This window comes from Glycine max, chromosome 6 (genome assembly GCF_000004515.6).
Source record: "Glycine max cultivar Williams 82 chromosome 6, Glycine_max_v4.0, whole genome shotgun sequence".
Lineage (NCBI taxonomy): Eukaryota > Viridiplantae > Streptophyta > Magnoliopsida > Fabales > Fabaceae > Glycine > Glycine max.
Window position 1 is genome coordinate 1,951,626 of NC_038242.2, and position 20,734 is coordinate 1,972,359.

At 32.3% G+C, this 20,734-nt stretch overlaps 2 protein-coding genes across 2 annotated transcripts; both read right to left on the reverse strand.

Moving 5' to 3' along the window:
• Nucleotides 1-587: 587 nt before the first annotated feature.
• Nucleotides 588-5,792, reverse strand: LOC100798902 (zinc finger CCCH domain-containing protein 6). Its single transcript, XM_014777214.3, is given in 4 exon segments — nt 588-1,724; nt 1,817-1,941; nt 2,103-2,312; nt 5,572-5,792. Coding segments are annotated over 4 exon segments (1,296 nt in total). The 5' UTR covers nt 5,632-5,792; the 3' UTR covers nt 588-823.
• A 950-nt stretch (nt 5,793-6,742) lies between these two features.
• IQD17 (protein IQ-DOMAIN 17) lies at nt 6,743-12,624 on the reverse strand. The gene is made up of 7 exons (XM_006581118.4): nt 12,485-12,624; nt 12,264-12,390; nt 10,467-10,796; nt 10,161-10,373; nt 9,762-9,842; nt 7,858-9,661; nt 6,743-7,109 (listed from the first exon to the last, which is right to left on the reverse strand). Exons 2-7 carry the CDS (start codon nt 12,345-12,347, stop codon nt 7,090-7,092), a joined length of 2,532 nt encoding a protein of 843 aa, XP_006581181.1. The 5' UTR covers nt 12,348-12,390; nt 12,485-12,624; the 3' UTR covers nt 6,743-7,089.
• Nucleotides 12,625-20,734: the final 8,110 nt, after the last annotated feature.

The window sequence follows — 20,734 nt, forward strand, 5'->3', positions numbered from 1 at the left end:
AAGAAAAAAAAAGCCTCTGTCAAGCCCAAACATACACTATGGGATGCTTTCAACTATCAGCTTCCATATGTAAAACCACATAAAGAGCATGACAACAAGATTTCATTAAGCGGGGGAGAAGATGCATTGGGGAAAGCTCACCAGATCCAACGTGATAGAGGAATTGGTTTCAGATCATTCACTTAGAGAATTCTCTTATAACTATAGTGATGAGGGCTAAATATTTTCATAAGACTCACCCCTGAAGCCTAAAAAGGATACAACCCTAGTTATGTTTGGAGTAATATCATGTCAACAAAGGAAATAATTGAGGACTTGAGGCAGGGGTTTTGTGGCAAATTGGAAATGGCCAACAAGTGAGTGTCTTGAAAGACAAATGGATCCCAGATGCTGTAGATAATATGCTACGTCATGATCTTAAAGTGCAAACTTTTCTTGTATTCTTCCCATTATTTCCAGTAATAGCGTCAAGGAAGATTAAATTGCACAAAAATGTAAATTATATTGCCAGAATGTAAAAAAAATACATCATCCAACTGGTTGTACCTGCATTCAGTCTCCATCTAAAATCACAATCATGAAAGATGGACCAAGAAAAGCAACAACTTTGGCAGATTCTTAAACAAGGGAAGAAAATAAAGAGGAGCCTTTCAGTCAAAAATAATATGTGTAGCATTTAAAATAAGTAGCAAACGAGGCTCACAACAATTATTCATTAAATTAAATGCTAACTTAAGCGCATCAAACACATGATATAAACTTGCATTCAGTCGTCCCCGTTAAAATTAACGACAATCAAAACCACCAGCCAACAGAGTTCATTTTAACTGCTAATCTCATGATCCATTTTGATCCTCTTTGAACTTTGTATCCCTGACACGGTATTACCCCGTGGTTAAAATGATGCATCATGATGGTAGTCACAGTTAGCTCCCTTCCGACATCCTTTAGAAGTGTTGAAAAAGATACAAGGCTTCATTATCTTTGGTTTTGATACTTTACCTCTATGATTGTAGGAGGTTGTCTCATAGTTTGTTGCTGACTGAGGAATCTGACGTTTACTGGAGTATGGAAGTGTTTCTTGTTTATCTCCTCCATGTTGTTGAATTAAGCTCTTATAGTAGTTTACATTTCTTGCAGGAGGGACCTCAATGGAAGAAGAAACAATAGCTGAACTCATTGCAGGCCTAGGAGGCCATTGGGTAGTAATAGGTTCCACCAGACCTCCAATTGGGGGAGCATAGGAAGAAGTGCCTGAAAAAACAACCGATGAAGGTGTAGTGGTTTCTCCTTGAATAGGAATCGATGGATTTGAAAAGGCCGCCAAGGATGACCCCGCATTATGTACATATTGTGAATTATTAGCAGCTCTATAATCTCTAACCAACTTCACGATCACTTCTGGATTGTTGAGAATATGATTAACTGATTCATGGTCAATAAAATTTCCATGTTCATTTCTCTTCACAAGGCTAGTTAAAGCAACAAATGCAGCAGCAACTACATCAGATGCAAGACCACAAGCTAACTGCATACTTGTAGCAGAGTTTGAATCCTTAAGAATACCAGGAGCTAATTGAAGAGATTGTGAAACATCAAATGGTTTCAAGGAATCCATTAATGCTTTTGCTGCTGCTTCTTCTTCTTCAATTGGTGTTATTGGTATCAAAGCAGTTTGATCATCCATGCAATGGGACTCTTCAACATCCATTGAAACAGAAGGGCTGTATATAGGGGGGGAAATTCTCATATGACAAGAGTATGGAAACCAATAAAAAAAAAAAATTATAGTACAATGCAAAGAGAAGACACAAACTTTTGAGGAATGGAAGATATTCGAGGATAAATAGCTTCAAGTACTCTCATCTCCCTCTGAGGTTGATCCTCTACCTCTGTGCTTTCTTCCCCAACCGCTACTCGCCATGTGGGATTTACCTCAATCTGGGAGAATGACAAATTGAATAAGAAAGACGTAACATGGAAGACAAACTCATGCATTTCACCACTTTTTTATCTCTTACTTGCTTCCATCTATTTTGAAATATAGATAATACTGAAATCTACTGAGGGCATTGCTTAACAGGGAACTAACACAAAACTACCTTTGGAGGAGTAATCCATTTAATAACTGGTATTTGGGATAGCTTAATCTCGGACTGACTTTTAGCATGAGTTCCCTCAAATCCAGGAGGCAGAATGTCGTCAGAACCTGCTCCATCTGGATGCAACAGCAATGATGTCTTTGCTTGGACGTGGTCTTGAGAATTTAACCCAACCTGTGAAGGAGATTCCTCTGATAAGAATAGCCTAACCTGTTTAATGAAAAAGTATTAGTCTTTTGCCTTTTGGCGCTCTTCTAACATTTTTTTATAACCAATATTTAGGCAGAATAGTCTTCAGTGACTAACTATTAATTCTATCTACTCAATACAACCTCAAGTAGGTGATTATAAATTCACAAATACTTGAAGAATAAAGAAAATCATTTTATCCCTGAAGGGAATATATATATGTTAATCCAGCATGAGTTTATTGACCACAAAACACAAACACACAGAAAAGTTAAATACCACTCATAAAATATGATAACAATGAAAGATGTTTTGCACAAAATGAATATATGTCATCAGACAGATGTAATGATCACTTTCACTTATCACATACAAAAATCAATATTAGTCAGTATAATACACAATCAAGCAATTTGCAACATATTTCATCCAAGTATAATCTTTGATGATATAACGTGAATTGTTGTCACTAAAATAAAACACAAGTAGCTAAAATATTATGATGAAACAAATAGATGCAAGAGCATTCAACATGATTGCAATCATATCAGAAGCACATTTCCATTCAAATTTATATATGCAATCAGAATGAAGGACTTAAAAGTTACTAAATTTGACATTCATAAGTTTCATCTAATAGGTACTTAAAGGCCAAGAACCAATATCTTCTATTCCTCAATATATTTTAAGATTTTCACAGCCCAGTGTAGGACTCAAAGAAAAACTGCATCAAGATTTTCCCCAGTCTGAAAAGAAACACTATCTAATAAAAACATAATTTACAATGTCGCCCAGCTACTAGGCCAGATAGTGATGCCTCTCATTAAAATTGGACATAGAGAGAAAGATTTGCGCACACGTGAGTCTGGCCTTCTTTCAATGACCCGTGTGCACAGAAACTTGGGTAACACCAAATTAAGATCCCTGATTTAGAAAGAATAACAGATTCTTAAATCCAAATGGCAAGCAGTAACATGGCAACCACACATAAGACCCATAAGGACACGTCTCAAAGCAATAGCAAATACCAGGAATGATGTCCCCCTTTTTTTCACTTGTGCAATCGCAAAAGGCTAACAAAATAAATATAACATGTTTCAAAGTATCTTTCCAGATGGAAACTTGAGAGAATTTTAGGATGACCATTATAAACTAATTCAGAAAATAAATCACTAAAGGGTAACAAAAGCAATCTATACCCACATATCTGCACCATAAATTATTTCAATAATGTCTCGAAATATAATCTGCAAGAACAGTAGCACACACAATTGAACATATATTCAGACCATTCAAAATTAAGATCAGATCCAATTAAGGAAATTTTTCTTTTTCCTGAACCATCTAAAGCTTGTCAAAAGCAGAGGCATCCAGAAACAGGAACATCAAGCAGGGCCAATTATGCCCTTCTCCTCAAGAGTCCTAAGCCAATAGAATTTAATCCTATATGAAACGTTGTTTGTAATACATGATGAAAATGAAAGTATAAATGACACAATCTACAAAAAATTGAAAGGGGGTATATTAAAGAAAATAAAGAAATTGTCTAACTAGCTAATACAAGAGCATTCATTCTCCCCTAATAAATTCCGATTCAAGTAGTGTTTAAGTTGTTGAAATTTCTTCTCCCTGCATATAAAGTCTTCCACGTAACTTTACATTGAGTTAGAGATTGCAGTGGCTATTAACAACTTTTTCTAATCATACAACAACATAATGCTTATTCTTCAATGAAAGTGAACCAAAACATTCAATCAGTACTTTCACACACATTTTCATTTTTGAAAAAAAATACCAACAGCTCACAAATCAGATTTAGCCATCGAGCCCCAAGAATTTGTAGTTAACTTGGTGCGGGAAAACTTGACTATATATATATATATATATATATATATATTTCTGTCATAAAATCTTAGTAATTGCATTTTGCTCATTTCGTTATCACATTCTTCGGGACTTCTATTAGAGCTCTTCATGCAAAAGTAATTGCTAATTAATTTTTCGTGCATGTAATTCTCCAACATACTACAAGATTGTAAATTGCAGCCATGGTCATAGATGGACTTGCCATAGTCTCATTAACAATTCAAAATACAGGCCAAGACACATCGTTCAAATGATCTTTTTTGTATTGGTTGATGACCTTTTAACACCTACCAATAGCTTCAACTGAATGAAGTAGCAAGACAACATAGACCTTATCAGGAGTTTCAAGTGCCATGAAAAAATTAGCATCAAAACCACTATTGCCAAATAGGTTGTGTTAATTCCTTTGTATTTTGGAACCATACCTATTCTTTTCTTCTTCTTCAATTGGAACAATACCAGTTTAACTTTCATTAAAAACAAGTCAGGAAGAAAGTCCTCCAGGATTTATAATTTCAATTAGGGCCATTTCTCCCTTTGTCAAAACTACATTGCGACTTGGAAAGGTGAAAAACCCCAATTCACAGGCAGAACAAAGGCACATCAGATTGTAATCAGCTTCAAATTATCTTTTGGGCATTGGCTGATGACCTTACCAATACCTTCAAATAAATGAAGAAACAAGGCTGCATAGACCTTATCAGGAATTTTAAATGCCATGAGGAAATTATAGCCCAAAGCACTATTGCCAAATAAATTTCACTTTAGTTCCTTTGCTATTTTGGAACAATAGTTTTCTCTTCTTTCTTCTTCCATCATTTAAAAGCCTACTTTTAGGCATTTAATCTATGGTTAGTCAACTTTTATTCAAAACAAATTAGAAAGAAAGTCCTCCAGGGTCTACAAATTCAATTAGGGTTATTCCTTTCCTTGTATCTGTATTATCTTGGCTTGAAAGGAAAAACCCTCAATTCGCAAACAAAACTAGCAAGGACCGATCAGATTGTAATCAGTATTCAAGAAAGGTCGATGATGGAGTATCAACAAAGACAAGAACACAAAGTGAGGCTAATGGAAGACAAAAGGCAAGAATAAAAAAAAAAGTAGGGTTCATAAGAGAAGCGATTATAGGATAACTATCGGAATCGATCAAGTTGGGATTTGGCTACTAAAAGATGATAATTTTACCTGACAAAGATAAAATGCATGAATAAGTGATGTTAATGGAATACAAAAGGCATGAATAAAAAAAAATGAAAGACATAAGTGACAAAGATAAAAGGCATAAGTGAGGTTAATGGAAGACACAAGGCATGAATAAAAAAAAAAGTAGGGTTCATAAGAGGAGCGATTATAGGATAACTATCGGAATCGATCAAGTTGGGATTTGGCTACTAAAAGATGATAATTTTACCTGACAAAGATCTAAATCGGAGGCCCATGAAACTCGTTTCGATTTTTGCAATCGACGCATATTTAGGGTTCAATCGTTTTACGTCTTCAAAATGTGAGTATAGAGAAGAAAATATTGAAAATTTTTATAAGAGAGTAAAACCCTAATCGATGGCCCCTATTTATAACTTTAAAAGGGTTGTCCTCAATGTCACGTGTACACACACGCACACTCTCACATGTACACACACGTCCACTCGCATGAACCACGTCTATTATTGCATAAACCCCAATATTTGACCAAAATCATGATTTTGGTTAAAAGGAGTCAAGATCAAAGAACACATCTAAAGTTAAGAATTTTTTCATCTATCACAAGTGTAATGTATGTAATAAATTAGATATTATCTAAAATAATAATAGATTTTATCAAAATAAATAAATAATAATAAATATATCTTAAAAAACAATATAAATAAGAACAAATTATACTCGTATCCTTGAGTTTTTTTTTTTCAAATTACAAAACTACTCTTTTTTCTATTCTTATACGAACACTCGAACACTCAATGTTTAAAAACATTACATTAGCATCCCTTATAATATTATACCAACATCCCTTACAATGGAGGTTACTATAATGGTTAAAAATGCAGATGCTTTTGTATAAATTCATGAAACTTTAAGGGTGATTAATGTAATTCACTCGAGCATGCAAACTAGGAGCTTCCAAATCCTGTGTGCCTACTGGTTAAGTATGAAAGGTTGAGCACTTCTTATGATGCTTGTGGTAATCTTGATCATACCCTTCAAACTTGTAAGTGGCATGATGAACATGATCCAAAGGAGGATGTGATTTTTATAAAGCTCGACATATCTATGTTTACCTCTATCTCATTATTAAAAAAATATCAGAAACAAGGCCTTTAAATAAGCTTGTTGGCTAAGTTAGGCTTATATGTGTAGGCCACCTTAAACCTTTAAAGAAGGATTTTGACGAATAAACAGGTCAAACTCAAATCATGGTTAGACCCAAGCCTAGCAAAACCTAACTCGACTCTGCCTAATTCCATCCCTAATCACATCTATAGAGGATAGTGGTCCGAAAAAATCAGAAAGATGATATTCAACTTATTGCAGTAATGATGGGCAATGAGTATTAAAATCATGCGGTTGTCAAAAATCAAGCAAAATATATTTAACAAACATTAAAATATCTCAAATAAGCAGTCGTAGTCTGAACTTTGAAACTTACAAATCGCATGCACCTCACAGGTATGGTACAATAATAACCATGATCAGAGCAACAATGTACATATATAAGCCTCACTCACTTTTACATATGCATGGTCCCAACAGTCACAACCAAACTGAGCACCTTCAAATTTGGGGAAGCAGAAAAGGGAGGCAAAGAATACAAAGAGTCAAGAAATATAAAGAGGGGGAGAAAAAAAAAAACATATAAAACGGAGCAGCTATGCTTCAAAGACAATTAAAATGAAATCATCATAGAAGCTTGTCGGCACACTTCGCCCTCAATTCACCTCAGCCATTTTCTCTCTGGAAGAAGCAGAAATCAAGAGGTAAGTAATACAACTTGCAAAGCAGAACTTTTTTCTTTTCTTCACACCAAAATCTTAGTTTTCCTCTAGAAAGTTTGGAGAACCAGCATCTTATTCTGATTTACTATAAGGAGGTGAGACAGAAAGCACAAAAGATCAAACAAACACAATCATACATTACAAATATCTTAACATTGATATATTGATAAATGTGCAGGCGTAAGAAGAAAGTTTAAATCAAGTTGGCACATATTAATTGATCAAAGGACAAAAAAATGTGATAAAATATCTGCCATTAAAAGGTTTGCAACATTTTTTCATTTAACAAGGAAGATCTGCCTCCTTGCACTTGAGCCTCAAAAACTGGCATTTCCAACATTATTTTAAGAACACAACCCAAAAACAAACTGATGAAAAAATGTCATTAACATTCTAGTTCCCCAACCCCAAACAACCACAATGATCAGAAATACAGCCCTGATTGATCAAAGGTTATACCCAGACATAATCTGTAAACATAGTCCGGATTCTTGTAATGAACACAGCCCTGATTGATCAAAGGTTATACCCACATAAAAAAAATCCATTACTGGCATGTTGAACAGCCAAACTATTCAATTAAGACAAAATTGATTCTCCATTTAGAACATGGCCTAATGCCAGGAAAAAAAAAAGGTACTCAAGCTCCACCACACATAATATTTCCAAATCCTATCAAAGAAGATTCCTTATACTTTAGAAATTACCTTGAGGAGGATGTACATTGTTTCCTTTGGCACTCTGCTGTGCCTTAGATGTTGATCGTTGGATGCGGGGAGAAACTTGCCTACCAGTGGCACCAGGTAAGGAATGTCTCTTCTTAACTTCAATGTCTCGTTCATGCACATCTGGACTTGATCTTGGAGAGTTATTTGCATTAACCTTGGCCCTAGCAGATTCGGTAGCTAGCATGAAATGGGGAAGAGAATTGTTGTTAGTACTATTATCTCTAGGTTCTTGATCAATGTGATCAGGCTTTACTAAGCCAAAGGAATTGCGCCTCTTTCCATTCTGCTGATCTTTAGGCAGTTGCTCCCTACTGCCTTTTGAGCCTGAATCATGATTTGGATTTGTAGGTGATTTGTTACTCAATGATAGGCTCCGACGTTTATTGCCAGATCTAGTCTTGCTGATTGTACTATCTTTAGGTTTTACAGACACTTCACTTGAAGGTGTTCCTTGTGATTCAGGGACAGTTAAATGGCTTCTAGGTGAAGCTTCTGGAGATGATCTTAAATCTTGCAGAACAGACTCTGGCAGCTCTCTCTGCAGGTCAGGTGCATTTTTCTCGGTCTTAATAGCAGGCTCTTCAGAGTCCACAGCTACCACCGAGTGACCCAAATTGGCACTAATGTCATCAACAATCTCTGACTTATCCAAAACAGAATTAGCTAGGTTAGAAGCTGGGATGACATGTGAAACATTGCCATTGGCCTCATCATCACGGTTTACAGTGTTCTCAAGAATACCAATCCCTTCCACTAAATCTTTGGCATCTCGCTCATTTTCCGTAGCTCCAGGCTCTGATATGTCAGGTGAATCAAGAGTGGAAGAAATAGAGAGTTCAGTGCCACATTCAGAACCAGCAAACCTAGAAAGATAAGCAGCAGGATTTTCAAATGCAAACTCTTTTGATCTATATGCAGTATCATTGCCTACAGAAGAGGTGTCTCCTTGTGATTCAACAGCTGAATCTTGGTAGGACAAACTGCTTGTCCTAACAGAATTTGCTATTGAACTAAGCTCTTCAAATTTTGACTGTGCAGCAATAAATGCAGGATTACTGACCTTTCTTGAACCATTTACAGGTTTCTTTCCTTCAGCCTCTAATTGGTCTGAGGCAAATCTTTTCATGGATCGTATGCCCTGCTCACCATCAATTTCAGGCTTCTGATTAAAATAATTAGGCTCTGATGGTGGGGCAGTTTCAGGACCCTTATGAAGAGAGCTATGCTCTGATGGTGGGGCAATTTCAGTCCCCTTCTGAAGAGAATGATGCTCTGATGGTGGGGCAATTTCAGGCCCCTTATGAATGAAATTAAGCTCTGGTGGGGCACTTGCATCTGATGCTGATTTTTCATTTAGGAAGGAATCAGCTTCGTCTGAGGCAACTTTAGCATCATATGCAATTCTTTCTTCAGGAGGAACCTGTACCAAGTCATCTTTTACAATAGATGATGTGGAGTAGCTTGCTTGAAACTCAAAGTCATTAGCATCATAAGTAATTAACTTTTCTTCATCCTCAGATGGCAGAAGTGAATCTTCAACAGTGAGCTCTGAGTCAGCTGCTTGGGGAAAAGGTTCAGAAGGAATACCTGTTTCGAATTGAAACAGGGGAGAACTATCTTTGCTTTCCCTTGATTGCTCTGCCAAAGAACTAGTTTCTTTGCACTCTGCAATATCTTTTGATGATACTGACATCCACCTTTCCAACCATTTCCAAGCAGAATCGGATTTAGAAGGATCACACTTTACATGGATATGTTTGTTCTTTGGTGTTGATTCCAACAGCTTGAATGTATAAAAAAATGGGAGGGGATTTAGTGGGAAAATAAATAAATAAATATAGGAACTTCAAAGTGGGTAACAAAAATATCGATTTTCACCATACCTGACTAGCAAACCTATTGCTAAGCAGCTTCTCAATGGAAATGTAACTCACATTTGATTTGGTCATGAGATTTTTGTTTCCCTAAACCAAGGTAAAAAATAAATGGTCACACTTAGTGCAATGTTTCCAGCATATCAATCGACCATACTATACATCATATGATGCTCTTCACAATTAAAATATAAAATAAGCCTCAACTATTAAACAATGAAACACAGATCCTATGCTCTGGATTTCAAGCATGGGTATCGAATGCTCAATGTATTGAGGGAAAATTCTAAAGACTAAATATTCCCCAAGCTCAACCAAACTTAAACAAGTAACTACTGAACAAGAACCATCAAAATTAATACACAGAGGGCAAAGCATCTGCTAATCAGTAATTTCAAATAACAATACCAAAGCTTCTGAGGAATCCCTTTTGCCATCCTTATGATTTAAATGATTTTCCAGACGTGACTGCCAAGCACGACGAGCTCGCACAAGGATCTGCATTTTGATGATGGCTTGAATACAACGCAGGGTTCCTACAGCATGTCTCCGGACCAAGTGCCCACGAACAGCAGCTTGCAATTTCACTACTTTCTTAAGCTGTAGTAGTTCTCTCTGAGCCTGAAAGAAACAAGAATAAAGCACAAAAAAGAAGTTACAGTTGTTCCTTCTTGCAAGGTTCTAGATTAGCAAACTTTCAAAAGGTAAACATACCAATAACCCTCTAATAGCAGCCTGGATGATGATGACATCAGACTCTGGTGGATTCACATCCAACTTCTCCTCAGTTTCAATGACATTTGTTTCTTCTACTTGTGAGCTTTCAAAGGAAGATAACTGGGGCTTCTCATCAGAGCAATTTGTTGTGTAAATCTTCTCAACAACATTAGGTTCAGGAAGTGGTTGAAAATTAAAAGTACTACATTCTGAAGTTTCCTTATTTGCAGAAGATGGGGCCTCTGCTATCACAGTATTGCTAAGCACACGATGCCTTGCAGATTTCTTTCGGAAACTCCAACCACGTTTATCGTTAGATTCCTTGATCTGGAATAATATTTAAAATAAATGTATCAAAAACAAACTTCAAGCCATATATGTATGCACACTGGAAAGGATACATAACCTCAGTTTCTTCTTACTGCTAGCTAGAAAGTAGAAATTATAAATGATGAATATAAATATTTTTGGACCAGACATCCTCCACAACACAATTTACGAGAGTTTACTTTATTCCAGCATGAATCACATGCAAAAAGCCAGGAAGGGTGATTCTGTCCCTAGCTTCATTATGTACAAATGCTACTTCCTAAATTTAGTACTAAAAGAGATTCAGTACAATGATGATTATATTCCAGGCTTCGATTTCAAACAGTACAATAAAAAATCCTACTTACAGGATGGGATTGCTGATTCTAAGCAACCTAGAATGAGTATATTTTTCTTTTTTTTTCCAGTAATACACGTTTGTGTAAAAAATTGAATGCTGCATCAATCCGAAAAGATTCATCTCGTTCATAATGCAGCAAAGCATTAACTCTTCCAATTTTGCAAAAGAAAAAATTTGCTCGTGAAGCATGCTTTTACAATATTCTCTTCAAATGCAGCTTTTAATTAGTTATGCAATGGAATTGTAAAAAATAATGAAAAACGATGAGAAATTGCAGACAATTTTTCCACATGACACAGATACAATAACTCATTACAGACAACAGGAAATAAATATTCAATGAACTAAATTATAAATAAATAAATAAATAAATCCTGGACGAATTATGTTTTCAATGATCATATGATTGATGCTTCTGAGACTTGCGTAATTATTCATAATGCCAATTACTAATCATTTTGATGAATCTTTCACTCGTTGAATGAAATTTACTAGAAAGCAATGAGCAACTATTTGAAGGTACATGTGCAATGCGTACACTTTATCCAATGATAACACAGAAGACCTAGAAGCATAGATCTAAAGATCAAGTTGTTTCTAACTTCATATCAAAAGCGTCATATGACATAATCTTAATGAAGTTGCTAGACCCCAGATTTAAAAAATCAGCTAATGCCAACAATTTTGGGATCGTCCTCATGCATTGGCAATGAAATGCAAATATCGATAATCAGGAAAACGAAGTTAACAAAAAAAGTGAACATAATAATTATCAACAGAGAGCGTGAACAGTTCCCTAACATCCATCGGTAATCATGAAACTATGCATCACGAGAAGGACACAAAAAAAAAAAAAACAATGATGGAAAAACCGCATCAACTCATATTCTATAGTTTTTTAAGCAATCCAAAAAAAAAAAAAAAAACAAAAAAACGGAATCACTGAAATCCAACACGAAGCAACTGATTCATGAATGCAGCAAGCAGAAGAGAGCCCTAGACCGTTAATTTAAAGAAAAAGACAAACAACCTCGGATCACACATGCAGACACACACATCAGATGTTGCCAAACATAGTAAGAGTGTGTTAAAGTGAATTGAAGCATTGAGATGAGAAAGGTTACCTCAGAGACTTGGTGGTAATCATCCTTCTCCGCCGCATCGCCACCGCAAGTGATTAGTTTGAAGCAGGAGGTAGATTTCCCCATGGCTCTCTTACACACACAACACACAGTTCTTCTCTCTCACTCTCTTTCTCCAAAAGAAACAAAAACAAGACCACCTTTGCGGTTGGTTATTGGAAATTAGAAAATAGAAACTAAGCTTAAGTTTAAAATATACGGACCTCAACTCTCTCCTTAAATCTGCCTCATTGTTTTAGGCTTGGAGTCCGCGTTCCGTTTGCATCAGTTCATCTCCCTTGTCATTCACGTACCAAAAATAAATAAAACATAAGGCGCTGTCAGATTTTAAATTTTCTTTTATTTTTTATGCTGTGACCATTATGTATTTTTCAATTCTAAAAATACTGTTTTCAATCCTACTCCAACCTGATAGAATTACAGGAAGTTTGTAAATTTTTTTTTTATTATACAACTCAATCGCAAGATTTAAGATTTAACGTTAAGTTAAAATAAATTTTTATGTGTAAATTCCTAAAACTACTTTAAATTATTAACAAATAAAAAATAAATAATTCATACAATATAAATGTTTTGTAATTGTGTTCAAAGTAAACTGTTATATACCATTTTTTTTTTGTTTTTCTATAATCACTCTAAAAAAATATGTCAAAAGTGAATTTTAATTAATTAACAATATAACAAAATTATATTCACATAATCACATTACATGTTTATTGTACTACAAAATATTAACGAGAAGTTGAGTCTAACAAATGAATGAAAGTATTATACTCGAATCTTTACTGCAGAAAAAAAAAAGAACTAAAAAAATTGAAATAATGAATGTATTATTTAAATTTAACTTGTTAGAGGGTGAGCATAATGAGCACACGCAACCCCGTTTTTTGAACTATCCACCTGTGGCTTTGAAATTTTAATATGTCGAGGACATCGCAACAGACTCGCGAGAATTTTGTTCTTGATCTTCATCTTCATCGTGACTTTCAGCTTCTGTCTAATTTAATGGCATCTTCTAATACGGTTAAAGATCCAGCCAGCTGTGGTCCCCCTCACTTTTAAGTAATTTTCCCTCCCTTCTTTTCATTTTTTTATTTTAAAAGTAATTGTGGATTCCTACGATTGATTTTTTTTGGTATAGAATAAGGGTTTTTAAATTTTTACTGGAAGCCATCCTCATGAAATTCTTCATGGCTTCACACTAATGCACCTAAACTCTTCATTTCTATTTGTAGAAAATGTTTGGATGGTTAGTTTCTAAGATACTCGTATAGGTTTTTTTTTTAAAATGTAAGTTTTATTGATACATGGACTAAGCGACCGTAAGTTGTACTTTTACTTTAAATTACTATAGGAGTTTTTTCTTTTTTTTTTAATAATCAAAATAGGAGTATCTAGTCAGAGATTCTAGTATTCTTTCATTCTCGAAGTGATGAATTATAACTAAAGTGATTGACGTTTAATGTATGATTGGATTTTCAACGTTTTTCATTGAAAGATATTTGTAAAAAAAACAAAAATCAAGCATAGATTTTAAATTCTCCAGTGTGCAAGTAATATGTAGTTGTTCTTACAATAAAACACTTATAAAATATTTTTTTAACTTAAAACTATTATTCTTATTTAAATATTATTAATGAAATAGGAGACGTTGTTTTTTTAGTTTTTATGTACGTAACATTATTGAACATAAACTTATCTATAGTTTAACTTTTAAGCTCGCATAACTGAAGTTTGTCACCTCATTTTTGTCAATTTTTTATGACGTTAATTTGTGTATATAAATGGAAGTTTGAGATTCAGAAAATTTCTTCTTTTTTACAGAAAATAAAAGTTCTATTAGAGGTAAGTAAAAATATTTTTTTGCAGCAAATAGAATTAATCATTACTTTTTCAGTATGCCAATTTTACTTTTAAAATAATAATGACGACATACTATTACTTAACACACTCTTTTGAACACTCTTTCTTTTGAGTTATCTTGAAAGAAAATGATTTTTACAATGTATTTAAAAAATGAATAATTTTAGAATATTTATCAAATATTACAATATAAAGCTTGTTATACAAAAATTAAACTATATTCTTAATTTTAGAAACTTTTAATAAAATAGTCTAACATTCACAATATAATTTTTTTTTACAATATGATATAATTACAAATCATCATAGTAAATTTATTGATTTTTATAATAACTTTTTAAAAAGTCACGTAATATATAATAAGTTTTTTTTTACGATAACAACATATAAAATTAAACTATACAACTTTTAAAAATTATTATTTTTGTTTTATCCTTTGAATAATTGATGTATGTTTTGCCACATTTACTTTAAGAGGAATAAATGTTTCTCTTTAGTTTTTTTATAACTTTTTAAAAAAATAATAAAATAGATTGAATAAAATATGAACACTTGTGCTTTGTTTGATTGTTAAGAGAAAAATATAGTGAGTGGAAATAAAAGAGAGATAATTAGAGAAAAAGAATATAATGTTGAGTTGTTTGGCTTAAGAGAAAAATGTGAGATATAGAGTGGAAATAAAAAAAAAATTTATCTGGTCAAGAATGTTCCTTTTACCAGCCAAAAGTTCATGCATAAGTTGGAATGTATCTTTTACCCACCCAAGGACACAAAATGTAAGTGACACTTTTTTTCGTACAAGACAAAATTGTAGGATCCACTAACAGTAAAGTTAACTTCATAAAAAATTGGAGTAGTTTGGATAAAAATTGATAAAAAAATATTTAAATTAAAGTAAAATGGAAAATATGTGAATTTCATAAAAATATAAAATTTATCTTCAATATTATTTTTATCCATTCCACTAAATACACCATGAGTGTTATCAAACCTCCCTTTTTAGTCCACTCCCACTAAACAAAGCATTAGACTTTGGAGAGGAGGGGAACACAAACATTAACTGACTATACCCTTCAAATAGAGTCAGTCGTTCCAAAGATCTAAAAAAACAAACAAACAAATCATTCATATAAAACGTATTATATTTTAAATTTGGTTTAATCCTTTTGAAATTAGGTTTTGGTTGTATGTCTTTTTTTTTTTAAAAAAAATAATAAGTTGTTTTTATTTTCATCCAAATAGACCATAATCCATACTGTGTCAATTGAAATATTAACTCACTCTTGTCTTCTATATATCATCAGCATAAGTATATCATCATTCCTCTGTCTTCTATTCAAAAGTTTACATGCCTCTTCAAAAGCCCGAAGGTAGAATTAAAAAATCATATTTTGGCTTCTGAATATTAGCAAGTTTCAGCACTCAAATCTAATCAAAAGGTATGTAAACCATTCATTGTGCCAACGTGGGTCCATTGAGTCCTAATATGATTTTTTTCTCTTTCCAAAGATATTTAAAACTAGAGCTGATAAGGTGGGTTAGCTTATTCTATTTAGTTTCGGTTTATGTGGACTAGGGTTAATGTCTACATAGAAAAAGTTTATGGGTAAAAAATTTATGTGAATTAGGGTTAGACCGTGGGTTTTAAGTTTAAAAAACAACCTATTTTTTAATTATATAAGTTAATTTTTAAAATAAAGGACATATTAAAATACACATTCTAAGGTTAAATTTCTATAAAATTAAATATTTATAAATTACTAATACAATTTTTTTACGAAACGGTGTGAAATATATCACATGGTATTTTGATTTTTTTACCACGTGTATTTTTTATTGCATACAGTTTTGTTTGAGCCAAGCAAAATTATTACAACAACAAAATTTTGTTTTAAAATATTTAATATAACTATATATTTAAAATTTAAATTTAAAATTATTAATTAAATTAAAATAATCTAACATTAATTGATCCAAATGCTGTGATATAACATTTTGATTATATTTTTAATTTCTATCTATTGTCTATATAATAATAGTAGTATATTTTTTTAGAAAACTTGTGTAATATTGGGTAAAATTTACAAAATTACTATCTAAACTAATAAATACCACAAGAAAATAATAAAAATATCAACCTTTAATTGATTTTGTGAAACTTATAACAGAACAAGTAAAAACAAATTAAGTAATTAAAATACTTCTTTTAGTTAAAACAAAACTTAAAACAAGGGAACTTATTCATCTGGCACGAATTCACAATCCCATTGAATCTCGTCTTTAACTTAAAATAAAATAAAATAGTATAATACATGCAATATAAAGAAGCAACAAATCATTGATCGCTATTTTGTCCTTGCCTGCGACGTGGCTTGGACTTTTGAGATACGTAAGAGCACATGGGTGTTGTGCCATACATTTCTAACAAGCATATGCTATTCCAGCTTAACATAAATGCTAATATGCAATTAAAAGTTAGCAATACACTGTATTACAAGTTTTAATGTTTTATTGTAAAAAATCATGAATTTTTTAATTAAATCCACACAACTTGTATTTAATACTATACAAATATATTATATATTTTTAAAATAAAATATCAAAAGCATTTTAATAACTTTGCTATAACCAATATATGCGTGATAACTTATAGGCTTTGTCATTCGCATAACTTACATTCGGAATTTCGGATGACATGCACTTCTCTAACAATATTCTTTAACATTATAATTTTTTAATCATATTAATTTTATTTTAACTATGTAAGTTTGCTCCTTACATTTAAGTTTGTGATATGGAGTATATAATAGTAATGTTTTTCTCATAATTTTTCTATAAAATGTGAGATGAGTGATGAATGAAAGGAAGAGAAAAAATGAAAGAAAAAAAAACATAAAAATAATAATAAATGATGCAATAAAAATATAAATAAACTAATAAAGTAAGAATAAAAAAAATGAAAATTCATCATCGTTACCGTATCTCAATAAAAGCTATTTTTACATGAAAAACAAAAACATTGGTCACATCATCCCATTAAAAACACCCTCTATATATAAAATTTAAGTCCTTATCATCGTAATAAGGACTAAGGAGTAAGGACATACAAACTTTACAGCATGGTCGTGTCGCTGATTCATGGAACTACTCTACTTTCTTTCCCCCATTGTTCCAACCGGAACCTACGCTAAGGCAAGGATGCAACGCTTTTGTTGGAAATTTTGGAGTTAACAAACATTATATTCGATTCATGGGCTTCGTATATTTGGGTCAGAGCTTTTGTTAATTTTTATACTTATTTGTATATTCTTTTGACGGTATAGCTTGTTTTATAAATTGATTTAAACAAACAACTTTTTTTATATATATTCTCTTCTCTTACACTGATCATTAGTTGATGAATAATAATTAAAAAGTATTTTTTCTCTCTCTTCAAAGTTAGAGTGTTTAACTTATGACACTTTCTAACTTCTAAGAAATAGACCCTTCATCTTCTAAAACAAAGTCTCCTCCACCTTATATTAGTTAGTTTTAACATATGTAATTTGTTTTAAGTTTACGTATAATCTTTTTCCGTTTCTTATGTTATGTGTGTGTGTATATATATATAAAATTCAAAATAATAATAAAAACGACTTTTTTGGAAAACAAAATAAAATGATATTTTATAGTTAAAAAAGTATTTTTGAAAAATAAACGCACATATAACGTATATTCTCTACACTCGCCATCTAAATGACATCTATTTAAGGAAATTTAAGTGGAAAGTTTTGATACGGACGTATATGGTTACGTATACTTTTCTAATCAATGAGATAAAAAAAAACATCTGACACAAAAGAATATCTTAAAAAAAATCGGTTTTCAATATTTTATAATAAATTAAATTTCAATATACTTAAATCCATTTTATTTTATTAAAATATGTCCCCGTCTTTCAGTCATTAGGAAGATTTATTCTAACTGGTATTCCAAAAAAAGTTAAAACTCTTAATGAAGGCTTACTCAACTAGTTGCGTCAACTGCTTATTTGCGTTATTTCTGATAAGTTATTGTAATCTTAAAAAAAATTAAAAATTTTTAATTTAAAAATAAAGTCAAATATGAAAACTATTTGTCCTTAAAAATAAATTAAATGAGACCAATCACTTCTAAAAAAATCTCTTAATATATGTCTGAGCAATGTTATTTTCAATAGTATCAGGCCAATTCTTTTAGCCCCTTTTTTTGAAAATAAAATCCATCTCATTAGTTTAGTTTTAAAAAATCAAGAATTTTGACTTTACTAAAAAAATGTTATAGTTTTTTTTTTAAAAAAAAACTTCATACTTTTTTTAACCACCGTAGTTGAGATCTTTGGTTTTCTAGAGGAATCCTGAGATATCTCAAAAACTTTGATCCTTTGGATTAATTAAGACTAATTCTTAATTTGAGATTTAGTTGTACTTAAAGTATGTTGTCACTTCCCAATAACAAGGATTGAATTCAAGTGTGTGTTATCAACTGACATTCATTAAATCCTTTAATCCTATTTTAGATGAATAAGAAGACCTTAAAATATATTAAGTACTTGTTTGATTTGACATTATATAATTGATTTTGAATACATATTCACATGCTTGATTTTACATTAAAAAATAATTTATAATTAATTATGGATTGAAGTAATATTGAATAACTTATATGTTAAATCTGAAATTTTTACGAAATTTTTTACTCTTAACTTTATTTTATAACAAGATATTCAAATATAAAACATATTACTTTAAAATTTAATTTTACAAAATCAATTCAAATCCCACATCCAAATGCACACTAAATCAAACACTACTAGCTTTACGAATGATTTCCTAAGGAACCATTCTCAAAACTATAATATATTTTACGGTTAACGTAATAAAGTATTTTTTTCACAAAAAAAAGAAAAAGCAAACAGAATGATATTTGTCCTTATTTTTTAATTTTCTGACCGATAAAAAAAAAAAAACAGCATGTATCGTGTCTGATCATTTGTGTGCGATATCAGGAATTTACTTGGGCGGCATTCAAAATTATCTTCGAAATATTAATAAACATATTGTTGACAAATGACACCAAAAGAAAAAACGACTAGTCTTTTATTTCTTAATCACTTTTCAAATCTTACTTTTTTTTACTTGACAAATCATAAATAGCTGATCACCGAATGCATAGACAAAGCTGTTTTAGTTTAATTAAGGATTTTGAATTCAAATGTTCAATTACAATTGCGTTGAAAATTGAAAGGTAGAGTCTTGGTTATTAATAATAACTTTATCTAACTTAACCTGAATTAGTTAAATATTTAATGTAGTATCATAACATCAGTAACCTTAAAACAAAAACACCATGATTATTCAATCATATTACTGATTAGTTATAAGTAAGTTGTGAGTCAAACTCCAAGAGAAATTTATATATCAAGGAAAAGTCTATTTAACCACTATCTGTAGTTTGAGAGTTGACGGTACGTACGTTGTCTCATGGCCATACTAGTGAGAATATCCGATCAAAGAGAAAACAAACATGATTAGTTATTCGATATTTGGTCCACAAGTTTTTACCACAAATAGTAGCCGTTATCTCATGTCGTGTATGTTTTGGTATAACCACACACTAATTTAATGGCTTAATTATATGATGACCCTTTTTGGTAGCTAGGAATATCATCATCTCAGTGGTGGAAGCAGAGAGTCCCAATCATCAGAGAGCCACGTAAGATTGCTTTCATTATTAGTAATGGGTTCCTTATTATTCCTACCAGCCGGAGTGGAGGGAGAATGAATGAATGTGTGTACCAATACACACACTTGACACTTGAGGTCAACAACAATCAAATGACGTTTAGGTACAACAGCACATGACTAGCCAACTATATAGACCCAATAAATGGTGAGTGCGTAGGTCTGGTGGAGCCCAATGTCACATGGGATCCAACAAAGACAGCCACAACGTTGTTGTTTCGTCAAATATTTCGTCCAAGCAGAGAGCATCAACCGTGCCAAGTGAGTGAGTGAATGAAAATCATAAAACTAAAAGGTTGTGTTGCATGTGCATGGCCTCATCTCGTTTAAAGCTTATCCACCTGACATATTTCACATGCTATCTTTCCTCACTCCCAACTAATCATTAACCCTTCACTTCAGTAAACAAAACAGGTCACAGAATGCTTTTGGAATTTGGATCCCTTCTCATCCCTCACGCTTCCGTTCTGAATCGCTAGTGAGCTTTCACCACTCTGTGCAGTGTCACATGTGCATGTGTTAAGAACGATATACCCAACTACTATTAATAAAATAAAAGCCCAAAGACATGCTCCGACATAGGGCTTATACATGGGCTAATAGCTTACAAAATGTTCTTGTTTAGCATGTGACTTTCAGACACTGTTGTCAAAATGGACCAGTGGATAAAATAAAGATCGTTGTTGTCAACAGAAATCACCCCCGGGCCTTTCGAAACATAGTTTTCAAATTTTATCATTATATAGTAATTGAACTTCGACTCAACAGGTATTTCTAATTTGTTTACTTAATTTCCAAATTAGCTATGTCACATCAACTTCTATTTAG

Coding starts and splice junctions, on each gene's coding strand:
- IQD17 (XM_006581118.4), bottom strand. CDS start 12,347: ATGGGGAAATCTACCTCCTGCTTCAAACTAATCACTTGCGGTGGCGAT. Junction 10,797..12,263: donor ATTACCACCAAGTCTCTGAG/GTAACCTTTCTC, acceptor ATATTATTCCAG/ATCAAGGAATCTAACGATAA. Junction 9,662..9,761: donor GCAATAGGTTTGCTAGTCAG/GTATGGTGAAAA, acceptor TATACATTCAAG/CTGTTGGAATCAACACCAAA.